We start from the raw sequence: 18,426 nt of genomic DNA, 5'->3' as shown, positions 1-18,426 counted from the left end.
TCTCTGTAGAACAATCTTCATCGTAATATTGAATAATTTTGATATTATTTTTCTTTAAGCTTGAAATGCAAATTTACTAGGATGAACTTAATTATTCTGTGTTGCATATTATTTTAAACATATTCTTGCCTTATATTAGTCACATAAAGTTGTTGAATATATTCATTCAAATGTAATTAATAATCAAATCAATGATAAATGATTGCTTTTGGATATCATTTCTAAACATCGAAAATAACGTGCACTGAAGATTAATTTTATATATAAAAATAATATTAGCCGCGTTGTTACGTTTGCTTTCCTATATCAAATGAATTATCTATTAATATTATTAAAATGAGCATATATTCGTTAATATACTATCATCATAGTAATCAATATTTTCAATTCTTTGCTATGTTATTATTTTCAAAATTCTTAACTCATGTTTTACTCATAATATGTAAGTTGTAACTGCATCATTTCCTCCCTAATTATGTGTAATTTTTGTAACAGGATGATATTCTAAGCTTATCTTAGGAATGCCATAAGATTTATTCCTCCCTTGACTTTCTCAGGCAGTAACGATATATAAACTGTATGTTTATGCAGACAGACTACGAAGACATACATTTTCTAAGATGATTTAGCTTCTATAAAATAAAATCTGTTGAGAATCCGAGACTATCATAGTAAAGAGGCAAAAAAACTACAACAATATTCCTAAAAGGGTCAACTTTTGCATTAAAAGAAATTTCAATTCTTTTACAAAAGAAACTGGTGCAAGATTTTCCTCTACCTGTAGGAATAGCGTAAGTTAGAGTGGGGTGAGGCGAAATTTCGTAGAACAACTTGCTTGCTCCATTACATCCTAGAACCAAACCAACAAATAAATCTCAAATGATTACAATGTACTGAAAGGGCCAGAAAAAACCGAAACATAGTAGGATAGAACAGCCGGGAAATTACCTATTTACCATTAAAATATTCCAGAAGGTGCCGATCAAGCTCAAAATGACGAGAAAGAAGCCCCTGCAGCTCACAATTCATATGTCAATCGGAGACAATTAATTGAACAGTGACGATAACAAGTAAATTTTATATAGTCCCAGCTCAAGTTCAATGATATGCAGAGCATTGACAATGTTTTAAAATCGAAGCATACTTTGAACCTTTTCGGTTAAATTTCTGCACAATACTTTTTACTTTCTCTTTCAAGTTAAAATCAATTTATGCATGAAACTAAGATTCATGTATCTGCATGAAACTAAGATTCATGTATCTGCATGAAACTAAGATTCATAAATTATTTCTATTTACGAGAAACGACTTATTTTATTCTTTTATAAAGAGATTGTGAAGTTTTTGTGAACAGAGACGGACCAGTTGGTCTTATCAGTCACTATTCAAAATAGCATATATCCTAAATATGACAAAAACCTTTGTAATCGTAGGGTGAAAATATGTTGCTTCAAAATCCAACTCTGGAAAGCGGGCAACTTCAGCTGCATTCTCAAATAAGATATATGTAGGAAGCTGGCCCATGCTTCCTGATAATCACAAGGCATAGTATAAATTCCATATTCACTAAATCACTATACAACAATAGCTAGAAACACATAATAATAGTAAAACAGAAAGAAATTAAACACTTATAGTGAAAAGAAGGAAAATAAGTTCAAAAAGCTAACAATTAGAATAGGTACCACTTAGTGATATTCCAAATTTTTCAGCAGCATTGGGAAAGAGACCAAGATCAACTATTCCAAACGATAAATTTTTGCTTGAATATCTGCCAGAGACATGAATGTACGGAAATTGTCAAAAACTATAATCACAACAATTTTCATGGAAATTGCTGATGCGGGATGTAAATTCCTCTCCACCATATTAGTTAACTTTGTATACTTGCAGTGTAAACGATACAGAAGTTTCCCAAATATAATTTCTTGATACCGTATAGGTTTTAATGCCTTAATAGAATTCATAACAGACTGGACCTAACACAGCTCCAGAATCTAACTGAAGGAAAGAGAATCAACCATATGAAGCTTAGAAATGCCTCACAAATGGCGTGTCCATGTGTCCTACACATATCGGATATCCACAAGCATCTGATACTCATATGACACGTATATGGAAAATGTCCAATTTGAAAGACATTTGTTTTTGTCTCTGACATAATCTTGACATGGTTCCAATAGAATTCTAATAAAGACAAATACAATTATTTTCTAAAACCCATAAACTTGAAAACTTAATACATAATATGATTATAGAAATAAAGAACAAATTTTATATGATCACTACTTTTCAATTTTTGGATATTGGATAGATAGATTATATTCATTTTTGTAATAGGAGACAATATGTTAGATTATTATATTTGTCTAACCTTGTTTAGAGATGATTTGAGTATATAAATATTGGTTGTTAAATTAAATAATTAATAATTGTTGGAAGTCCCACATCGACTAGAGATAAGGCCAATTTATAATATATAAGTGGGGTGCAGACCTCACCTTACAAGCCGGTTTTGTGGGATGAGTTAGGCCTAAAACCCACTTCTAACATGGTATCAGAGCAGGTTTTCTGATCCTTTTCTACTTTGTCTTTGTTGCCGCCGGTGGCCGCCGCCACCGGCGGCCCCCAACTTAAAAATTTCTTTTTCAATCTGTGTCTTTATACTTCAATGAGCAATCTCTGATTTCTGTCTCGCATTTGTCCGGTGTTGCTGTCCGCCACTGCCCGTTGCCACTCGCCACCATCCGGCTGTCGTCTCTGACCATCGTCTCCGGCAACCGCTGCTTCCGCTATCTTCTTCTTTATTCTGAAAGGTCTTCAAGGACAGTTAGAGGTTAACACCAAGAAATTTCAACACTAAAATTATGGGTTGAAACTATTTCACCAACCCTTTGTCAAATCTGTCAGATTCGTTTTTTGGGTGCTTTGATGAATAAGAGCTCATTATGATCTTCCACTTTCACGATCTGTCATCGGCGTGCCGTCATTTCCGCCGTTCATCGTGAGGGGGAGTATGTTTCCAGCCAGGTTTTAGGCTTTCAGACTCCACTAGTCAATGATGGCAGTCCTTGCAGTTTTATCAACCCAGAATACTCCCCTGGGCAACAAATCTGAGAAGTTGCTCCATAAAATCTCTTCTTGCAAATTGTTGTCAAGGAATGCATTGTTGACATTTAATGGATAAAGAGGTCATTGTTGAAGAGTCACCACGGCTATAAAGCCATCTTTGTCATAGGAGAAAAAATATATATGAACGGGTCAAACGCAATGGTGATAGAAGGAAGCTCAGAAGAGACAACAACGAAAGAAGTCATTGATGAACAGGAGAAAGAAACCCTAAAAATCTAAGATTCTCCAATCAAGGCACCTAAAAGAGGAAAAAGAGTGACCTTGACGCTCTGAATAGCTTCCTGAGAGGAGACGGGGCGTGCGACCATGCACGACGAACCTGAAAGAGGAAAAAGAACAACTTCGAAGCTCTGAATCACTACCTGAGAGAAGACGACACATGTCACCACGCATGACGAAAAAGGGAGCATACTATAACTTCAAAAAGCGTTGAGAGCGCATAGGATCTTTGATGAAGGCGTCATTAACAACACAATGGTAGCAGCGGTAGACGATGCTACCGCCAGTAGCAGCGAGTGTAGAGACATAAGCAACAAAAGTTTCTCTTCAAAAGAACCTTAGGCTCTAGATACCAGTTAAAAAGTGGACTTTAAGCCTAACTCAACCCCACAAAATCGGCTTATAGGGTGAGGTTTGCGCCCACATATATACTATAAACTTGGCCTTATTTCTAGTTGATGTGGAACTTCCAACACACTCCCTCACGCCGAGGTATATACATTTCAAGTATGAGACTGGACATTAATGAGTGATCCGATAAAGGCCTGATAGCGAGTGGAACAATATGTCCAACAACACAAATCTCGCTAGGCTCTAATAATGGTTCTGATATCTTGTTCAGAACTGCACTTTAACCCTAACTCAATTCCACATTGACTAGAGATAAAGTTAATTTAAAGTATATATGTGGGTGTGGGTGCAGATCTCACCTTACAAGCTGGTTTTATGGAATTGAGTTAGACTTAAAGTTCACTTCTTAATAGTTTGAATGAAGGCGCTAATAAACAAATAAAAAAGGGGTCAAATTTGAAAACCAAGTATTCACTTCCAACAATTATTAAAACAGGAAAATGTGGTGGCAACTTTATATTGTAATAAAAAACTATAACCAAAACTTTTCCTTCATTTGGGCATTATAAAGAAAATAGAACACACAAAAAAGATAATTCAAATAAAAAGGACTCGATATTTAGACAGCTTCTAAACCTATTAAAGGCACAAAAGCTATTCATAATAGGTAAGAATACAACAATCTGAAGTTTTCAGTATTTTCCCTTTTTACTTGAGGTCAAATAGTTCAATACAAAAGTCAAAGAGAAAACATACGTAATTGAGAGCTCGGGAAAATGTTGACTTGAACGAATGCAAGCAGGTGAATATGAAGCACGAAATTCCACCTGCCACCTCACAGAAAGAAAGAAAAGTGGATAAAACCAAAGAAAAAATGAAAGAGACCTAAAACATAAACAATGGTATGACCAAACCCTTACGGAATAAATATTCAGCTACATGTGAATCTTCATATATTCAATGTTTGTTCACCTACTCTTTTACCAGCAAATGCAATATAAGTGTTTGGTTCAATAATGATATCCCCCATCATGTCAAAACTAGTTGTCACCCCACTGGTAGTAGATGTAAGTATCAATAAATGAAATAATTGTTTTGATTGTTTGATAATAATATAATGCAGAAGAAATGTTAGCCATTTGCATCACTAGTTGACCAATAAATTACAAGAGAGGGAAAAATCAGAAATAAATTCTTCTCACCAACTACATTTCAACCCCACCAATTCCCCCAAGCAATACTCCGAAAAAAAAAGAAAAAAAGAAACAGAAAATGGGTAAAAAAGAACTAGTACATTAAATAAATACAGCTATTGAATCACACTGTTTTCCACGGGTCATTATCATTGTGCATATTTCCGTAAGATGCAGAAAGCAATTTCATTGAACTGAAGATACGCACCAGCCACAATCTTGTAGTTGTCCCCTCTGTCAACAGGCTTTCCAACTGCAATGGGGTTAGCTTGCTGGACGTACCTGATAAGAATTAATCAAAGAGAAACAGAATTGAATCATATGATCTATGACAATAATAAAATAACGAATTCTTGTATTTCTTAGGATACTTTCCACTGATAAGATGCTTAATATAACAAAAACGTACAGGCAAATCAGTCAAATCCAACCAACCGTACCTAGTCCATGGAATAGAGGTTGTTGTGTTAACATATGTATCACTGCAACACAGAAAATAATCAGAAACACGCATCTACAAAATGGGGTGTAGCATCACAAGTTGGAATTGTAAGTTGCTTTCAGTAGTTATCTAACGCACATCTAATATTTCCTTTTGATCTAACTCCATGAGAATTAAATATGCAGTTTTTAATATACTTTTCTTATTAAACAAATCACCAATAAAAAAACATTTTTAAAATCACAAAAAAATGGTGAAAAGAATATTTAAGATACTTTTTAAAAAGAACAAAAGATAATAGTGTGATGGTTCATGATGCCTTTCATAGATAAAATTATATTGCAAGAAATTAAACATGGTGTGAATAAAAGGCATCTGTGCTTAACTAACACAGAATAAGATGAAACTACCCACCTAAAAATACAATAATATACCATACGGCTAAGTGGCGATCCATCGTAAAGGCTAGGACAAAAAGACAAATCTGGAAATAATAAAATAAGATAGGTTTCAGCACTTCCATATAGACACAGAAACAAATTAAATCACAGGAAGTACGCAGCAACAAGAAAGTAATTTAACACATCATTTTTTTTTTTCACAACAGAAACTGTGTAGTTGCCAATAAAAAAACAAGGAGCAGGAAGATCGTAATAATGCATGCTCCATAGTTTAATAGCCATCTAACCTAGTTAGACTTAAGATGTCACTTTACGGTATGAACAATTTAATTTCAAATAAAATAAAAAGGTCAGAACCCTATCTTACTGATAATAAAAAGGGGCAAGTGAGGAAGTGATTTATGAATCAAAGAAGGGAGCTGCAAAAGTCCTACAAATTCATCAACTGTGATTACCTTGCCAAGGAAAAGTGCATCGGCTATAAAGGCTTCCCAGTTGTCTTCTTTTACTCCCTGTAACAAAAAAAGTAGAATTGAATACAACGCACACATATGTTCTCGAAGGTTAACAGCATCAGTGCCTGAAACAACAGTTGATCGATCGATCATATACACCCAAATCAACAAACTAATCAAAAAAATCAGAGTGCCTTAACAACACAAGATATCTATAACGGAGAATCTCACTAACACATGAGAGAAAACTAGAAGCTTCATGATTTGAGAATGCAGAAAGATTACACTTCAGCTTTGCGCCATTCACACTTAAACCGCAAAACCCTTCTCATTATTAATGCCAACCGACTTACCACAATTACATAAATTCCGTCCATAATTCATGGCATTGTTGGATATTAAAACAGTTATTAACGTATCCATGAACTAGCCACATGACATTTCCATTAGCATTGTGATGATATACTTAACAGAATTTTTTTGGTAAAATAAATTAATAAATAACTTGACCCGACCAAGAGTTGAATTTTATAACCTGCAATTCACATTTTTTATGCCCAACTTTTAGAGTTAACAGTTACCATTCACACTATCGAGTAGTAAATTTTAGGCAAATGTAAACGCGGAAGGAAAATTCGAGGTGAAATTCGATCTGATTTCAACAGCGCGTACCTTGATGACAACCAATATCGCGAACACAAGCAACGTTTGTATTTCCTGAGAGAGGAGAACAAGTAAAGTAAGTAATCTGTAAGGAAATCCGTGCAAGAGAGAAAAAGAGAGAATTTTACGCGACGAAGGAGATGTTGGATGAGATGAGGTGCAAGAACTTCGGAAGCGGAGCTGCGAATGATGAAATATGAGAAGAAAGTTAAGAAATGGAAGAGGTAATAAGGTTCTGACACCATGCGATTCAGCCATTGGAACCCCTGAACTGCGTTATTGCCACTTTCATTTGCCATTTGCTTCTTTCTTAAGTGGTTCGTATGGATCTGGAATTTCCCTCCCACCCGATTTCGATCCATTTTACAACTATGCTCATCACATATTCAAGTATATCAGTATTACTTTGCAAATTGTGGATCTTCTTGTTACCATGGAGGGGTTGGTAAAGAAAATACCCTGTTACCATCATTCAAACTATTCACATTTCTTTTACATTATTCAATCCATATATTTTATATTATTCACATTTCTTCTCTGTCTAGCTTTGTGTGTAAAATATATAATTTTTAAAAACAAAAGTTAAATTGAGAAATTGTATCAATGCCTTTTTTATATTTTTTTGAAAAAAATATTATAATCATTATATTTGTATAAATAAATTTAAGATATATATATTTAACTATTATAATTACGAAGATCTAAAAATTTATCTATTTTCAACCAGTGGTCTAAACAATGAGATTTAAATATTTTAATATTAAAAATTTAAATATAAATAAAAATTTTATAAAACGAATTTCATTATTTCAAATTACATAATTTTTTAAACACTTATTTCTCTAGTGTTTTTCCTTTACTCTAAGTCTTTTCACAACTTGTTTAGATTATGTTGATAATGGTGTTACTATAATGGTTATAGTAGGTAATTAACATAGGTATTAATGAGTGGATAAACCAAGGATCTAGGTGTCAGATGTTAGTAACCACATCAATGGTTAAAGATCAAGGATCTAGAATCGAGGATTGGGGATCAAGAAGAGAGGATCGAGTAATTCATTATGACTGAATTGTTTATGTTATCGAATAAGGAATTCTACTATTAATATTAGTATGTATGGGATGGTTGATATAATCACTATGATTATATGTTGTAATTATGATGGTTTTTAGGGTAGTGTTGGGTTGAATCGACAAGTGTACCGAGTCGCACAAGTAATATAAAATGGTAAGACCAAGTATCGTATCCCAGAGGACTCTCGACGCTAAACAGTTGTGTGATAACAAGATTAAGACTTAAAATAAAACATATAATTGGGTTTATGTGCAAAAATAATAAAATAAAAATGCAATTGATCAATGGTAAAAGAGCATAGAGATGAAAGGATTTTGATTTATACGAGATGGATATGTTGTTGGGATTAGGTTTCACCAATTTCCCTCTCGTGTATGTAAGAATTCTTCTTTATGCATTAATGCCAATGTCTCTCACTAAATTACCTAAACCCAATCCCTCGATAAATAAGTTTGTCCCTAATCACTAGTTCATACAATTCCTAATATTCCTGATAAAAAAATGTGAAGAACAAGAGATTAAGACGACCAAGACTCATACCTTCATCCCTGAGAAATATAACCCTTAGGTGTAATTCAACAAGAACCTGAATTGTAAGGAACCTCCCAACACTCATGCAATTCATAAATCATGCTAATGAATGAGTTAAACACATCAAGCATTGAAACAAATGAATTACTCTAACAATTAATGGAAAAGCATATGGAATTAAGAATCAATTCAAATACATGAGAGTTTATAAGGTTACATCATCCCCCAACAACAAATACAAATTAGTTCCCCATAGACATGGGGGAACTCTATGAACAATGGAAGAAAGAATGAGAATGGAAGCCTAAGAATTGGGAAAAAAGTGTATTGCTATGCTCTTCTCTGCCAGGGATGCAAAACCTAGAGCCCTAAGGTCCTTTAAATAGTGTTGGAGGCGTGCCAAAACATGGCCTGGTCCAAAAGAATCAAAACAAAGTAGAAAGAGGGCCTGATCCACGAATGTCGACGCCCAGGCGGTCTAGAAGGACGCCCAGGCAGCCTAAAAGGATGCCCAGGCGGTAAAAAAAGCTCATGTAAGGCACAGGCCTCGAGTTTGGACGCCCAAGCTTTGAGGTCCCGCTACCCAGGCGGCCAAGGCCACCGCTCGGGTGATGGACGTCGATACAGCACACTCAAGCCTCGCTTCTGGACGCCGGGCTTCGTGTTGTCTCCCCTTCTTGTGGCTTTTTAGGTCCTTTTGAGCTCTAACTTCTTGGCTTTTCATCTCTTCTTCCAGTATTACCTCAATCTCTGTCAAAACAAGGGGAATTAGTCATGAAATCATTGAAACCAACCTCAACTCTCTTATTCACACAATTTAATGGAAAATCATGAGTCCAAGCAGGTTTCTAATTGAGAAAAAGGGTTTTTATAGTATCAAAATTACATCACAAATAACGGTGTTTTAAACTGTTATCGCAACCCCAAACTTAGAACTTTGCTTGTCCTCAAGCAAACATAGTGTAACTCAGCTCTTCAGAATAATCACTAAAATGACTCAACTTTTTTCACAAACTTTTTCTTTCAAGACAAGGAATTATTTTTATTAATTCAGCATAAAGATCTCATTCAAGATGTGCAGATGCCTTAATTCACTCAAAAATCAAAGTGATGATCATACTCTTCCAACATGTGTTATGCTTAAGAATGATCAATCAGCCAAGCAAAGATGCAATCATAAATTCAAAGAACTACTCGTCACCAAGGAAAGTGTTTCACTTAAGCATTCAAAAGTGTATCACTCAACTTAAAGGTGTATAGTGAGGTGTTTCACTCTGCTTATCACAATGTCACACAAATTAATTTTTCCTTTCATTTAACCACAATCAAACATACTCACAAGCAGGTTACCATCACAAGGGCTTTTCAAGGCTTTTGTAACTTGCCTGGGCTAAGAAGGAAATTGGATTTTCTGGTCAGCAAAGTTCCTTTAGTTAAGAGAGACATTTATGAATTTATCTTTTAAGCACAAACTCTCTTTTTCCCAGCTTTCCTTTACAGTGAGCTTTTTCTTTTCTTTTCATTTTTCTTACCTTTTCTATTCTTTTGCCTTTGCTTTTCACTTGCTTTTTCTTTTCATTGCTCACTACCTAGAGAGTTGGGTTGTTACCTAGAAACCCCAAACTTGAACCTTTATCAGTACCTCATCAAATGTTCTCAACTTAACTCAAGGTAAAGATTTTCAAAAAGGTTTTTCAAAACATGCATAAGGTTCAAGGTTCAAAGGTTAGAACAAATTGTTCTCTTTTCAGTGGGCAAAAATTATGTGAAGGCCAAAAGAATAAGGGATACCAAAAGATAGCCTTGATCATATGGAACCTGCAAGCAAGTAGTTCAACCACAGAAAAGTTGGGCAAAATCTGGAAAAGAGTTCAACCACAATTTAGCATTACCTCCAAGAGAAAAGGGGAATAGGCTTAGTTTTATAGCCTCATCTGGTACCCCATTTAATTCCACAGTGTTGCATATCTCATTGAAGGTGGTTAGGTGCTCATATGGATTTTGATGGGACAGTCCATTGAATTGGTTGCTCTTCACGAGGTGGATTAGAGCAGGTTTCATCTCCATATTTGTTGCGTTGACCCTTGGCTTTGCAATGCTGTTAAAATGATGGGGGCCAATAATTGTTGTATAACCAACCAAGGTGCACGCGCTTGCTAACATTGTTCTCTGCACCTTCTTCACTAGTTTGGGAAACCATGGAAATTTTCTCTAGGGAAGGTTCTCTAGATAATCTATTTCTTCTTGGCCTCCTGCTGGTCTCAAGTCCTTCAAGAAGAGGTTCAAAATTTTTGTTGCTCCTTGTTCTAATATTATCCTACATAAACAACACAAAACCCTAGAAAATATTGTTAGCACAAAAATAAAATAAAAATTAAAGATTGAAAAATTAAAAATAAAAGTAAAATAATAAAAAATAAGAAAATACTGAATAAAATAAAATAAAATAAAGTCAAAGTTAATACAGAATCACACAAATAAAGTAGCTTAAACTGTGAGTCCCCGACAATGGCGCCAAAAACTTGTTGGGTTGAATCAGCAAGTGTACCGAGTCGCACAGGTAATATAAAATTGTAAGACCAAATATCGTATTCTAAAGGACTATCGGAGTTAAATGTAACATCCCGACAACTTACAGGGACTGTTGACTGTCCTCACACATCACCACGAGGCTTTCCAGTGTGCTTTGTCCTCACTCGCACACTTTCCGGGAAAACTTCCCGGAAGGTCACCCATCCCAGAATTACTCCAGGCTAAGCACGCTTAACCATGGAGTTCTTATGGGTTAGGCTACCGAAAAGCAAATGCATTTTGGGTAGCCTAACCCATAAGAACTCCATGGTTAAGCGTGCTTAGCCTGGAGTAATTCTGGGATGGGTGACCTTCCGGGAAGTTTTCCCGGAAAGTGTGCGAGTGAGGACAAAGCACACTGGAAAGCCTCGTGGTGATGTGTGGGGACAGTCAACAGTCCCTGTAAGTTGTCGGGATGTTACAAATGGTATCAGAGCCTAGCCTCTCCCAGTACGGTGTGGTTCGAGGACGAACCAGACGGAAGCTGGTGGGCATGTGACACCCGGGCACTGACGAGGGCGGGGAGTGATAGCCGGTGCAAGAGGCATGGTGCAGGGGGCACGGACAAGGAGCGACTCCTGGCAGGCTTCCAGTGGAAGGGGTACATGGACGAATTGAACATACACCAGAATGAGAGGGATCTGGAGACTGTATAGGTATGGGACTATACAGTTGAAAGATAACTTAAAGGAATTGATTTGGCTACCCATATCACCAAAATGTTTACTTTTCGGTAGCCTAACCCATAAGAACTTCATGGTTAAGCGTGCTTAGCCTTAAGTAATTCTGGGATGGGTGACCTTTTGGGAAGTTTTCCCGGAAAGTGTGTGAGTGAGGACAAAGCACACTGGAAAGTCTCGTGGTGATCTGTGGGGACAGTCAACATTCCCCATAGACATGGGGGAACTCTATGAACAATGAAAGAAAGAATGAGAATGAAAGCCTTAGAATTGGGTAAAGAGTGTATTATTACGCTCTTCTCTGCCAGGGATGCAAAACCTAGAGCCGCAGGGTCCTTTAAATAGTGTTGGAGGCGTGCCAAAACAGGGTATGGTCCAAAGGAATCAAAACAGAGCAGAAACAGGCCCCGATCCACGAAAGTCAATGCCTAGGCGGTCTAGGAGGACGCCCAGGCGATAAAAAAAGCTCATGTAAGGCCCAAGCCTCTAGTTTGGACGCCCAAGCTTCGAGGCCCTACCGCCTAGGCAGCCAAGGCCACTGCCCAGGCAGTGGACGTCGATACAACACGCTCAAGCCTCGCTTCTGGATGCTCAGGCTTCATGTTGTCTCCCCTTCTGGTGCCTTTTTAGGTCATTTTGAGCTCTATCTTATTGGTTTTTCATCTCTTCTTCCAGTATTACCTCATTCTCTGTCGAAACAAGGGGAATTAGTCATGAAATCAACATCAACTCTCTTATTCACACAACTTAATGAAAAAGCATGAGTCCAAGCAGGTTTCTAAGTGAGAAAAGGGTGTTTTTAGTATCAAAATTACATCACAAATAACGGTGTTTTAAACCGTTATTAGCTAGCTTACCCCATACATGTTTGTGTTTGTGAGTTATGAATGATATTATCAGCAATGATTGAATAACGTGTTATACGTGAGCATATGATGTTACAAATGTTGCTAAGGCATGATATATTCGAGAGGTGACATGGAACAAACTTGGGATGTTCTTTTAAAGTTTTTGTGTTTGAACTTCGAGACAATGTAATTGGAATTCTATATTTCTTTCATTATTTTTATTATTTATGAATAATGTAATTGGATAAGGATTTTAGAACCATTATGTTTTGAAATAAGTATGCACATTTAATTATTGATGTTTTTGAAAAGTACTTTTTATGCTATCATAAAAGTTTGAAAGTTTATCGGTTTTTTTGTAACCACTTGTGACAGCCTAAATTTTGGGGTGTTTCACCGCTCAACATTATCCCATTCGCAAAATATGATGCTTAGTGTCACCCTGGCATCACTCAACGTTATACTATATTTGTACTTTTTAAGAGAACTTATGCATGTTAAATTGTTTAAATGGGTACTCTTTCCTTAGTGAGTAAGTACATGATGATTTTAAATATGACAACTCATACCACTTGACTTATTACTCAAATGATAACTCTCTTAAACATACAAAATCAAATTCAAACCAAAAAGTTCACAAACCAAACATTCAAATAAAAGATCCCAATTCATCAAAGTTCATCATACAATAGAATAATGTATTTTATAATCCTAACCACGGATCAAGAAGTCATACTCAATACACAGTTCAATCATTTAGTCAATTTATCATACTATTATAAAGTTTTATATTTCAAGGTATACATAACTTAAAAAATAATGAAATTAGCTTCCTTTACTTAAAAGATAGATAAACATGCTTTAAGGAATCCTAAATCCCTTCTAGTTCACAAGATGTCCTATCTATACCTAGGAACAGTACAAACACGTTTAGGGCACACCATTAGAATCACTGATGAGTAGAAACTCATATAGAAAACTCAAACACTACATGTGAGCTAGAAAGATTCACATGTAAGGAAAGAACAAAAAAAAAAAAAAGAGTTGAACCTTAACTTACATGAATAGAGAAACTGATCTGTCTTAATTGAAGAGTTAACCGTCAATATTAATCCTACAACCTTGGTTCTTTAATCAAACAAGTAAAGAGAAAGAAGCCTTAGAGAGAAGTAAGAGAAATTTAGAAAAGCATTTCTAGAGAGATAGTGTATTTTAAAATAATGAAACTCATTCATAACAAAACTATTTTTATTAAAACCATTTAATATTAAAATAATCAAGTTTCTTTATTTTAAAACCACTATCACTTTAAAAATGTCATTTTCTAGGTCTTTACATTCTCTCCAACAAGAAAAATTTTCATCTTAAAAAATTCACTCATCAAGTGGAAAGAAAATTATGCTATCCTCATTTTCTCTTATGACAACCACCTATACTTGACTACGATACCATCACTAACACTTTAATTAATTGAAAACCTTGCCACTATGCCAAATGATATAGTGTTCAACAATGTAGATTGGTTTAGCCATACTCCGAAACTTAACTCTCCACCTCCACTTTAAAGCTTGAATGGTCCTTTACACTTGACAAACAATTGTATCTTCTATACTAAACTCGCCTTGAATACACTCTCCAAACTTCATTTTTCCAAACTATCTCGTAACCACCCCTTAACAACTATCGGTTTGTATTGAAATCATTAGCTTGTTTATTACTTAGTAACTCTAAAGTACTTCACAACTTAGGATTGTCCGACTTACCTTTTTCCAAACATTTTGAGACATTCATTAATTATGGTCAAGTGACTATACAAGTGAAATTTCCTTCACAACTCTACCCTAAGCCTCGATCCCTGAACTTTTCACCATCTATAACATCTCCATAATCAAACCAGTGACTTGAATCCATCTTATGTCCAAGCATCTATTATTACTTTCTCACCTTAAGGTTGATACCGCAATACAAAACTATAGCTCAGTTCATATCTTTCATCTTTTGTCCAACTTCCTTTGTGTCACTCCACACTTCTAGCTCTTGATGATCATTGAACACCTTTAACTAATCCTCACAAAGATGACATCTTTGGTGTTTTAAAGAACACCCTAACGCATCAACCACCTAGTCATGAGTAAGATAGTTCTTCTCATGTACCTCCCCTTATCGATAAACATAACTCACCACCATTCCGATGTGCAACTCTAATCCACATACGTTCCTACTCCTTTGTTTACTCAAAGAATAGCCTTTCGTGTCATTGGTGATAAGAAAACAACCACCCTAGAGAAACCTCCTTCAAAACTTATATAAACTAGCAAACCGCTTTATACTCCTTTTCTCATAGACAACATTAACACTTCTTTTCCTCAACATTGTTTCTACTCAATAGAACCAATTCTTTCTTAGCCAAAATTTACACTTGAACAAATCAACATAAACTTACTTCTTCAAGATCTACCAAACTTTATCGATTACCACTTGACACACCAAGACTACACTACTTTTCTACTAGCTTCTTTACATGTTTCTCCTACTTCACGCTATTAACAAAAACTATATAATAAGGAACTATTGACACTTGTTTTCTTCAAACACTAATGAAATAGTGAACATCACCACTCCTAGGTGGTAGTTCTAGTATATGCTTCGGAACACATAAAAAAAAAACTCTTCAACCACTATGATCCCTTATGTCTGTTCTTCACTGACCTGTGTCAGATAACACTTGTCTTTGTAACACTATTTTCAGCCTGATTCACACTCGATGCACAACCATTGACTTACCTGTTGAGATTGTTGATAAGGGAAGCACTAGTTTAGCTAAACCTTAATCTCATAGTGCTCTGGTTTTTTATGATGACAACACATTATTAATAACACATGTATTGTTTTGTGTTACATGTTCCATTCTGTATTGTAAATGATATCTTGATAGAACATGTTTGTGTTGATTCATATATATATGTATGCATATTCACTGATTTTATATTTTTGTTACATCTCTTGTGATTGCATAAAATATGTTTGTGAAAAGAAAACCACAAGCACTTTGTTTGAACTTATATTGTGTAGCAAATTTGCAAGTTTTAAGTCGACTTCATTATGGAGTAAGTCTATTAAAGCTCGTGACTTTGCACAGATTTTCTAAAACAGTGTTGTGAGTCATTTTGAGAAGAAAAGATTTTCAAAACTGTTTTGAAGTGTCTAAGTTGACTGCATGCACAGTGAATTCGACTTAGTTAGTTATTTGTTTTAAATTTTGTTGTATTATAACGACTATATCTCAAATCTTTGTTAAAGCATTAAATGAAAGCCAACTGTGTTAAATGAAAAATCAATTTGGTTGTTACAGTTGTTACTGACTTATCTGTTATAACTGTCTGATGATAGTCAACTTTATTAATGGCAAAGTCGACTATAGGATCGTCTGTTTTATAGGAAACTATAAATAGATGTGAACCACAAGAAACAGAAGACTTTGGTTGAATTGACATTTTCATTTGTTGTTTCAGATTGTGATCCTGTGATTGTTTGCTCCAATAACTCATCAAGAAGATCGTGGTGATCTTTCTTTGAAGAGGTTTTGAAGGAGGATGTGTTCTGCGCTTACTGTTTGATCAAGCTCTGCACATTTGGTGTTCATCTGTTGATCAAGGTTTCTATCAATCTTTCGAAAGATTGTTGTTGTCCTGTTGGGATTACAAGAGGTGGACTCGTGGAGTTCTTATACTTTGAGGATTGTTCAAAGTGGGTTGAAGATTGCAGAAGAGAGCATATCTTATTGCAGATCTTTGTGTTGCTGCCTATATTTTGGTTAGAGGGTTAAAGATGTGTTTTATATTTTTGACGTGGAGGTCTCAATAAAAGCCTTGTTGTAAAAACTTTGACAATTGTAGTGTATTTGCTTCTTGGTTGCGGAAGAACACTGGATGTAGACATTGAGGTCGAACCAGTATAAAAGCTTTGTGTTTGCTTTCTCTATCCCTACACTTTTACATTAAGTCGACTTAACTGTTTACGTAGTCAACTTTACTGATGGAAGAGTAGCTCCGCGAAGAGATCGAAGGCGCGATTCAACTCCGGCGAAGCTTCTCCGACGACGAACGATGCAGCGGAATGATGATGATTGAAGGAGGAAACAATATTAAACCCTAATCGGACCAAAAGTGAGATCCACTCACTAGAATCCTAATCTGACACAATGAAACCCTAAAATGGTAAGGAGACTCGAAACAACCCGATTAAACGGTGATAATCGAAGTTTAATCGGTGAGAAATGTTTGGATCGGTTCAAAAGTGATTTTAATCGGCTAGATTTGAAGGAAAAATGAAATGGAGAAGTAAACCTAGGTTATGGAGGTGGTTCGGTGTAGAATCTGAAGAAGGAATGATGGAATGTGACAATAAAAGCAAATCTGAGGAGACGAGTGGTGGATCTGTGAGGAGGAATGGAGTAGAGGCACTGGATCGGAAACCCTAGCAGAGGTTTTGGCTAGAGGAATGGAGGAAACGAAATAACGCTTCTGATTCGAGAGAGGCAATGAATGAGTGAAGTGGCGAGACGCTGACGACGCGTGGCTGAGGTACGCTGACGCCACTGGTCTAAAGTGGACTGATGCAAAAGTGATGTAATGTGATGAGAGAGAAGCACTCGTGGAGTGGAAAATGGAAGTGAGAAAGGTGCTTGGAAGGTGGCTAGAGGAGGTCTCTTAGACTCTCTAGCCTATGACTTTCAAGAGAGAATTAATTCTGGGTTTCAGAAATCTAATTCTCATTAATCTCAAAAGTAAGGAATACAATGAAGAGCTGGGTATTTATAGTGACCCAAGCTCCTTACAAGCTACACTACTATTACAATGAAATGGAAAAAGAGGACTACATGAGACAGGATTCCATCATTTACATTTCCACTGCATTTAAAGTTTTCATTCCTTGTGATTCAAGAAACTTTGTAAAGGTTTATACTTTGCGAAAAAGATTTTAAAAAGACTCTTATTTTTAAACCTCACCAATTCACCCCTCCCCCCCCATCTTGGTGTTTGATGAAGGTTGAAAAACAGTTATTTTCATATGTCAATTTGGACCAAATTACAACATTTACTACTTGGAATGAGCTTAGAATCAAGCAAAACTCAATAAATGAGTCTGAAGAGAGTCAAAAGTTGTTTTTAGCGATTTTATGCTTGTTTTGCATTGTTTTGTAGCTAATTTGAGAAAAGTAAGAATGGAGTTGAAGATACAGGTCGTTGACTTAAGAAAAGAGCAGAAAAACGAAGTTTTGAAGAGTCGACGTACTGCCCAGCGGCACACTTAAACCGCCGAGCGGTCCAGGACGAGGAGTAGACAGGGCATTTGACGCTGAGGCAAACTGCCCGGCGATGGCGATTGCCGCCAGGCGGTGGCGGCAGGTTATGGGAAACCGCTGGGCAGCACACTTAAACCGCCCGGCGATGGCTTGCTGGACTTGGGCCTGTTTTTGACGCGCTCCTCACCTATAAATACCCCTACTACGAATTCAGAGTCATTCTTTTGACAGGGGAGAACGACCAGACCTAAATTTGCTCTCTGGAGAGGATCTCTTGGATGCTTAGGCTCCTTTTCATCTTTTCTAGGGTTTGCTCTTCCATCCTGTCGCAACCAAAAAATCGCGACGGGTCGACGATCCAAAAAAGAAAACAATTTGAAAATATGTTTTGGAGTCGCCACCATAGTTTATTCTGGAAAACTATGAAAAAAACCATAAAGAGAAGACACGGTCTACGAAAACCAAAGATTTGGTTCGGAAGTCGGTTACGCGTAAGGAAGGTGTTAGCACCCTACAACGCCTGTCCAAAGGCAGTACCTTTAATTAAATGCGCGAATAAA

At 36.2% G+C, this 18,426-nt stretch overlaps 2 protein-coding genes across 2 annotated transcripts in view; both read right to left on the bottom strand.

The window, feature by feature from the left end:
* Positions 1-611: 611 nt before the first annotated feature.
* LOC106763149 (thioredoxin-related transmembrane protein 2) lies at positions 612-7,305 on the bottom strand. Its single transcript, XM_014647350.2, has 11 exons — positions 6,985-7,305; positions 6,866-6,910; positions 6,194-6,250; positions 5,752-5,821; positions 5,336-5,377; positions 5,104-5,177; positions 4,459-4,529; positions 1,686-1,771; positions 1,420-1,529; positions 949-1,011; positions 612-850 (listed from the first exon to the last, which is right to left on the bottom strand). Exons 1-10 carry the CDS (start codon positions 7,216-7,218, stop codon positions 949-951), a joined length of 852 nt encoding a protein of 283 aa, XP_014502836.1. The 5' UTR covers positions 7,219-7,305; the 3' UTR covers positions 612-850.
* A 1,523-nt stretch (positions 7,306-8,828) lies between these two features.
* Positions 8,829-18,426, bottom strand: part of LOC106764408 (lachrymatory-factor synthase-like) — a 29,627-nt gene continuing 20,029 nt past the window's right edge. Inside the window, exon 2 of the mRNA XM_022782364.1 lies at positions 8,829-9,212. Coding sequence (XP_022638085.1) covers positions 8,992-9,212 — 221 coding nt within the window. The 3' untranslated portion in view covers positions 8,829-8,991. The remainder of the gene's footprint in view (positions 9,213-18,426) is intronic.

Source organism: Vigna radiata, chromosome 6 (assembly GCF_000741045.1).
Source record: "Vigna radiata var. radiata cultivar VC1973A chromosome 6, Vradiata_ver6, whole genome shotgun sequence".
Taxonomy (NCBI): Eukaryota; Viridiplantae; Streptophyta; class Magnoliopsida; order Fabales; family Fabaceae; genus Vigna; species Vigna radiata.
Note: the sequence above shows the minus strand (reverse complement) of the source record. Positions and strands in the feature narration are given on the sequence as shown.

Bases quoted from the DNA above. Each gene is read 5' to 3' on its own strand.
- LOC106763149 (XM_014647350.2), bottom strand. From the start codon at position 7,218: ATGGATCGAAATCGGGTGGGAGGGAAATTCCAGATCCATACGAACCAC. The intron at 6,251-6,865 runs GTACGCGCTGTT...TTTTTGTTACAG, and splicing joins CGATATTGGTTGTCATCAAG to GGAGTAAAAGAAGACAACTG. The intron at 1,012-1,419 runs GTTTTTGTCATA...TGTGAGCTGCAG, and splicing joins TTCACCCTACGATTACAAAG to GGGCTTCTTTCTCGTCATTT.